The 7,500-nt window shown below is 43.7% G+C and overlaps 1 protein-coding gene across 2 annotated transcripts in view; it reads right to left on the minus strand.

Moving 5' to 3' along the window:
- Positions 1-4,409, minus strand: part of UNCX (UNC homeobox) — a 5,302-nt gene extending 893 nt beyond the window's left edge. The window contains exons 1-4 of one of the 2 annotated variants that reach the window (XM_029576960.1): positions 4,045-4,409; positions 3,390-3,470; positions 2,880-3,055; positions 1-385 (exon numbers count right to left, since the gene is read on the minus strand). The exon at positions 1-385 is cut by the window's left edge and continues 893 nt beyond it. In XM_029576960.1, coding sequence (XP_029432820.1) covers positions 1-385; positions 2,880-3,055; positions 3,390-3,470; positions 4,045-4,300 — 898 coding nt within the window. In that variant the 5' untranslated portion in view covers positions 4,301-4,409. The remainder of the gene's footprint in view (positions 386-2,879; positions 3,056-3,389; positions 3,471-4,044) is intronic. The other variant, XM_029576961.1, reaches the window with a different exon arrangement.
- Between the last annotated feature and the right edge of the window lie 3,091 nt (positions 4,410-7,500).

Below are 7,500 nucleotides of genomic sequence, written 5' to 3' on the forward strand. Positions count from 1 at the left end.
TGGCGCCTCTTTGGCTCGGGAAGAAAGTGGCTGGCCCCGCCGGGTCGCCGCCGGCTTGGCTTTGGTGGCGACTCTGGGCCGGCGCTTCGGCCGGGCCGGGCTCCGGGGACTCGTGAAACTGGGACATGCCGCTGTCACTGTCCGAAGAGGGCGTGTGCAAGGAGAGGCAGGGCGAGTGCAGGCGGCGGTTCTGGCTCTTCAGCAGCTTCTTCTCCTGCTTGCGCTTCTTCTTCTCCATTTTCTCCAGCTCCTTGCGGGCGATCTCCTCCGGGTCCATGGGCTCCCCGCTGCACGTGGTGGGGTGCGAGTTGTGGGCCGGCCTTCCGGGTCCCTTCTTGGTGTTCTCTTTCTTTCTCCATTTAGCTCGGCGATTTTGGAACCAAACCTACACACCGAATAATGAAAATCGATTAACATTCTCTGCCCGAAGAAGGGGGAGGGGGGAACAGATTTTTTTTGTTTGGGGGGGGGGGTGGTTTTTTTGTGATGTTGTTTAATTAATTTTCCTAAAGATGGAGAGATGTTTTTTTGCAATGCCCGTAAACTGGTGAAAGATGCTCCTTCACTGAATTTAAGAAGACTCCTTTCAAACAGAGCAGAAAATAGCCACCATTTACTGGAAATTAAGCATATGTTATATGAACGTATAAATATAGAAAAATATTTTCTGTATCTGTGTCACACAAAGAAATGAATCTATCAAGAGAAAATCTAGCTACCGATCAGCCAGGGAAAGGAGAGCAATTTAGATCTCCCATCATTAGAACTCCGAAGTCCCTTCTGTCGTCACAATTTAAAACTAGAATTATATTTAAATATTTACACAAAAAAAAACCACATTTCTCCTGTATTACTTCTGCTACAGCATATCAAAGTTAGAGGGGTTCTGCTTTCGACTGTCATTGAAACATTCATAATAACATGTAATACAGTCAGACATTAAACAAGGTTTCGCCTCATATTACATGTAAGGGAAATAATTCTTATTTTTGTATGCTAACATCGATGTCAAATACTGATTTAGCCACTCAAGTTTTGATGTCATTTATCAGTTTCCTCCTGTTTTGAAGTTTGTAAGAACATCTAAAAAGTGCTGAGTTACTCAATCTGCTGTTTACACATTCAGGCCCAATAATCCAAATTAGGTTAATTGATAATTGAATTGATTTCTGTTGCTAAGTATTGCCCTCAATTAAAACGATGTTTGGGATGGCAGAAAGATCATTTTACTATTATGAAATCTTCTGCAAAGGATTATCAAAATGAACCAATATGCGCAAAACGGCATCCGGTGTTATAAGATTTTGTAATCACCTAGTTACCCTTTTTAAAGAAAAATATTAGGCTGTCTTTAAGATCATATGAAATATTTTATTTGAGAAAAGTGAGCAGCATTATTTTCAAAGACTGCTCTGCTCTCTTAATGCTCTTCAGATTGAAGAAACTGCAGAAGTGCTTTTTAGTCCCCATGTCACTTTATCCATTATAAATTAGTTGTTTGTTGTCACTTCCAAAGGTTGGGGTTTTTTTTTTGTTTGTCGTGTATTTCCGCTTCCTGTTGTGTATTTACAGGCCACTCTCTCTCCCCCCCCTCTCTCTCTCAAACCACCATAAAAATCCACCTTGGACAGATCGCATATTATTGACGGATAAAGTGCATTATTTTTTCTTCCGGAGCTGCCTATATCTCAGCCGAACAGGACCTGTTTGTTTCGGCTCTCAGAGAGAGAGAGACAGCTTTGCCTTTCTGTTCTCTTCTATACGTGGTAATTCCCTTTCTTTGTGCTAATTCCAGGCGGCCCCTTGTCCTTGCGAATTACTCATTACCGTATTACAGGGAAATGGAGGCTCTCGACTTCACTTAACAATCTCCGAACAAATTGGATAAAAGGGTTTCAGACCAGAAGAGGTCATGAGGGGAAGGAAGAGGCATTTTGTAAATTCAGCTCAAACAATGCTAATGACTGAATAATGCTCTGTAATGCCCCCTTGGCTTTCTTTTTAAATTCCACACCTTTCAGATCCCACTGCATCACCTCTCTGTTTTGATTGCAAATCTGTAAACGAACCAGTCATTTAAAGCAGTTTGAATTTCAGTCGGGAGATTTCCCTTTTGTAGTTAACAATGGGGATGTTCCCAGTAAGTGCACTAGGATTTTTTCCCAATGCGTTAAATTACTATTATTATTATTTTTACATTAAAAATGTAATAAAATTGTGCTCCTGATGGTTTAGACAGAAAAGCAGTCACTGCACATTTCTTTGTTAGATTTCCTCTAGCAGTTCAGATTAATATAAACAATGTCCGCTATAAAACAAGCCTTTTTTTTTTCTTCTTCTTAGGAAGAGAAATTCCTTTTCTTCTTTCGTAATTTCGCTGCCTTATTTTCCTTTCATAATCTGCAAGCTGTCTCACGCTCAGATGTGCAGCCTTGGAAAACGTTACCGTATAAATTGCAAATATATTTGCATGTTATGTTTTTGGTTTTTTTTTATTCCGGAATCGTAGTTTTTGAAAACTGCTTAGGTATAAATTGTAATGAGCTAAATACACTTGACAGTGCTTCGGGGGCCCACCCATATAAATATAAAGCGAAATGTGCATATATACATACAAAAGCTTTTCTAAATATATTTTAAATGCAAATATGCAGGTATTAAAATAACTGTTGGGGGTAAAGATGTTCCTCATTTCTCCTCGCCTCAAAGAAGTAGTTAAGTTCACAAAAGGAGATGTGCAAATATACAGATCTGTAAGCTGATTAATTAGAAGGTCATTAGCATTAGCTTTCTGGTCCTGTCTGTTTGGATTCTCACTTTTGCCTGCACATATTTCTCAAAAGAAGGCGACTGCCTTCAAAAGAAAGAGGTTGCTTTACCTGAACTCTGGACTCCACCAGGTCCAGCCTCAGAGCCAGCGCTTCTCTCATGAACACGTCCGGGTAGTGACTTTCATTAAAGGCTTTTTCCAGCTCCTCCAGCTGCCAGCCCGTGAAATTGGTGCGGGTTCGCCTCCTCTTACAGCCAGGACTTTCCTTGTCCGGGTCACCAGTGTCTAAAAATTCAGAAAGTCATAACTACCCCAAGCACCCAGCTCTGGCGTCCCTAACCGGCCGAGTTCTTAGGCTCTTTCGCTTTTCAGTTTAAAATGTAACTTTACATTTATAGGGGGGGGGTGGGGGGGAGAGGTTGCTTATTCTAAGGAAAAACAATCAGGAACAGTGAAAGTTTTGGAATCGCTGTTACGTACAGGGGGGGGGGGGGGTGCCACCGATCAAAAGCTTGGAAGCTTTTTGCTTTAAAGCTTCCCACGTTTGGAAAGTGGATTTGGAGGGGAAGGAAAGTGCTTCCTGCAGAGAAATCTTTTTTTCCCAGCGCATCGGGTTTACCTGTTCCCACGGTTCGCAGGGAGCAGAGAAAGTGGAGAGCAGCAGAGCCCGGGCTGAAGGCTCCGTCCTGAGAGTTGTCACCTACACGCAAGAAGGCCCAGCCTTAGCTTTCTTGCACAATAACCTATTGCTCAGTAATTAAAGCTCTTTTTAAAAATAGTTACTTACACTCTCCGCTATTTCTATCTAATCCGATATCCTATGCATGCACATCCGTATACGTATTTATGCATCGCTTAGCGGGTGTGTGTATATATATATATAGAGAGAGTGTATAATAATACACGCACACGTGCATTTCATACAGTGCGTGGCTATGCATGCACACACGCATGTAAACATCAACAAAATAAGGACTTCGTTGAATCACCGAAGCCAATTTTCAAATAATGGGAACGGAGCAATGTTCGCGGTTTCTAGCCTGCCACGTTTTCCGAGCGTTGCACCGCGCCCGTGACAGCCCACGGGAGTTTCCGCCTTCTTCGGGACGGACGCCTTTTCTTTGTTGTGCGTGGAGGGCGCCGGGGCTGCGGCGCCCGGCAGGCGGCGGGAGGCTCTGCCCGGTGCCCCTGCCTCCTCCTCCTAGCCAAGGCAGCGGCGGCGGCGGCGGCGGGCCCGGGGCGAGCGGACGCCTCTCTCTCTCTCTCTCTCTTACCTGACAGCTTGAACTGCTGCTGGCTGTCCCCATTCATGCCGCAGCCCGGGAGCAGGGGGGAGGGAGTCACCACGGAAGCCGCGCAGGAGCCGTTCAATAATCCATCGATGGAGAAGGGCACGGCGGCGGACTGCAGCTGATGGCCGGCCAGCTCGTACACATGGTGGGGGTTGAGGGGGTAGGGGAAGCCCACCATGCCGTTCAGCGAGCCTCCGAACTGGGCATGGGGGTGCTCGAGGAGGCGGCCGTCCATCATCTCGCTCTCTCTCTCTCGCTCTCCCCCCCGCGTTAGCGCGCGCGCGGTGCCGGGGAGCGGGCAGGAGGGGACATGCTGCAAGGCGGCCGCTGGCTTTACTTTATCAACATCAAGCTTCCAATAATTAGCCCAGGCTTGGGGAATTTGGGACCAATAAGAAGCGTTAATCGGCCGTGACGTCAGAGACGCGCGGCTTGCAGGAAGCGTTTTCCATATCGATTGCTAATTATACCTGACATCCACCTCAATAAACAATATCAGAGCTGTCACAACAAGACAAGGGGGACTTTGATAAGAACTACATCACCACAAGGGGGGGGGGGAGGGTGGGCGGCGGACCAGGGTAGGGATAGGGAGAGGAACTTATGGATCTGATTGATACCCAGTTAAATACTAAACAGCCGGAGTACAAACAGACTGTACAACCACAATCCCCCCCTCCCTCCCTCTCCAAATCACTAATAGATTTCCCTCTAAAACATTCACCGGTGTGTTGTGGGGATTTTTCACCAGAAATGCTCTACTCTCTGAACCTTTAAAGTGATGTTGCTCCAATTACAGAGAGACATTGAGCGGCAAATAGACTGATCCAATAATAGGAGATTCATCATCCTCTCTTTCCAGACCTGTCACATTGAATTTAAAACTACAAGCCTTTTCATCTCCTCTTCGGCTCTGCTGATAGAAAAAAAAAAAAAAACAACCCTATACAGTATTTAAAAATGATCGCATCATAGCCAGGAAAAGCAGCAATAATTAATGCCGCCCCCTTCCATCGATCTATCGACCAAAGCGAAGATTAAATTATTAATATTCGAAGGCTGGCTAATTAAACAGCAGCTGGGTAAAACAGAAAAAATTAATATTTGAGATTTTATTTTTTCAAGCAGTCGGTTTCGCTATGCTGATGGCGAAAACGCCGTTTATTGTAATTAAAATTTCATTCTTAACCAAAAAAAAAAACAAAACTTTGTCAATAGGACCTGAAGATAAAACCAAAGTTTATAACCTATTAAAAAAAAAAAAAAGTAAAAGGTACGAAGCGACTATAGACAAAGGGTGGCAGGTACCTGACTCGCCTATGCAGGAAATCTGAAAATAAAGCAGATTTCAATCATAATTAAAAAGTACAAGGGTTGCCCCCAGCTCAGCTAGGTTTATTGCGGTTGGCCTCTGATTTTCTGCCAGATTGCCGCTTCATGGGATGAGCCCGGTTATCTCTTCCCCTCACAGAAAGCCGAGGCGCCGCACCAGCCCTGCTATTTATCCGGAGACGACCGCATGTGCTGATCTCGTCGCTTGCTGGCTTCCTTCTGCTTTCCAGAATATTTCTCTCCCCTATTATCTGAAGGCCCTGCGTGTTTTCTTTCCCCTTTCAGCGACTTAAATTCTTTTTACATTCCCGCAGCGAAACTTTCAGAGGTTGAAAGGTGCAAAAAAAAAAAAAAAAAAAAAGTCAGCCTGAAGATAAAGCAAAACCCCTTAAACGTTTCTGGGGAGGTTCACAGAGTTTAAATCCTTCTACTCACCAGCGGAAAAGAAAAACACGCTTTATCTCTAGAAAACATACATGCACATAGATTTTGCGGGTATGAAATATCCTGAGAAATGATACATTTCGCGGTGCTTACTTATCGCGCGTGAACTAAACTTGAAATAAAAAGGAAGCCCTGTGTAATCTGCTGTCTCTAAAAAAAAAAAAAAAAAAAAGCATTTCCACTCTTTAATTGAATAACTTCTCATATACACTGCTGCCTTGCTATTGTGCAAACATACAGATTGTGGTTTAATTATTTGTTTCCTTGAGAAAGCATTGGGGGGGGAAACCACAGTAGTTTACAGCTACAAGGGAATCTGAATTCGGACTACAAACTACAACTGCAATAAGAAAATGATGGTGAGGTATTAATTCTGAGGTCAGGGGGCCAAGGGCCTCACTTTCCACCATAATTTAATTTCTTTCTCTATAAATACTAAATGTAAACTGTGTCCACTGGACCAAATTTTGCCTGTAGCAATAAACGCCTCATTTTCTGTCGGATTTCAGGAGAGGAATGCAAGAGAAACGTGTTTCTGAATACAAAATGGTAATCAATCCACCCAGAAGGGGGGGGGGAGAGGACTCTCTCTCTCTCTCTCTCTTTCTCTCTCCCTTACTCACTTTTCCCTCTCTCTCTTTATTATAAAGAATTAATTCGACTTTATTTATCCCATTTTCTGGAGCTGACAGAATGTTAATTTGAGTTGAAATTTCTCTCGCCTCTCACTCCCTGACCTCTGGCACCCGGATTGGCGTGTTGTAATAACCTGAATCTTTCAACAGAAGCCCTGATAATTGTTACCTTATTAGCATGCAAATTGTTTAATTAATATTATTATGAAGAAGCATATAATCCGTCCGTCACTTGACCTCGAGTCCACATAGCAACCAGCTTTCTGAATTTCAATGTGAAAATTTAAATCGCCTCTGCTTTTATGTTGCAGGATCCTTGGCGATCTTTAAAAAAAAAAAAAGAAAGAAAGAAATGTCTTTAGTGTTTGAGAGCTGCTTTTTAATGAGAGAGCAGGCTTTGATTTGGCTGGGCCTTTATATCTTTTTATAAATATATATTACTCTCAATGCAAACACAAATTACGGAAGTCGTTTATTCTTTTTTTTTTTTTTTTTTTTATTTCGAACATCAAAATGTAATAATTGCCTCCTTGTCAGTTGCTTATATAAAAAGCGCCCGCTTAATGCCACCCCCCCCCCCCCCCCCCTTTCCAATCCGGAGGTACAGTTGCAAGCACAGAGCCGCGCAGCTCAGTGAAAAGCCAGCCCTTGACACTCGGTCCTGGGAGACGTTGCATTTTTAAATCCCTTTTTTCTACAGCCGAGTGACATTGTCAGATGCTCGCTTTAATTAACTTGATAATAAGACGTACAAGACTTGCATTCAGGACGGCAGGCTCGCTTCGCCTTGTTTCCCCCTTTTATCGCAATCGGGGGTTGTTTTATCTTCAATTGCTTCCTACTGGCTTTTTCTTTTTTCTTTTTTTTTTCTTTTTTTTTTACAGCCATTTCTCCAGGAAGGGATCCGAGGCAGCCTGCGAACAAATTAGAGGCTGGGAAAGGGAAGTGCTAGGAGGGGAGGCAACTCCCCGAGTTCAGAGGGGTTAGAAACGCTCAGGACAGTAGCACCAGAGAAGGAGGGCTGAGA

The sequence above is a fragment of the Rhinatrema bivittatum genome, chromosome 14 (assembly GCF_901001135.1).
Source record: "Rhinatrema bivittatum chromosome 14, aRhiBiv1.1, whole genome shotgun sequence".
NCBI classification, from domain to species: Eukaryota; Metazoa; Chordata; class Amphibia; order Gymnophiona; family Rhinatrematidae; genus Rhinatrema; species Rhinatrema bivittatum.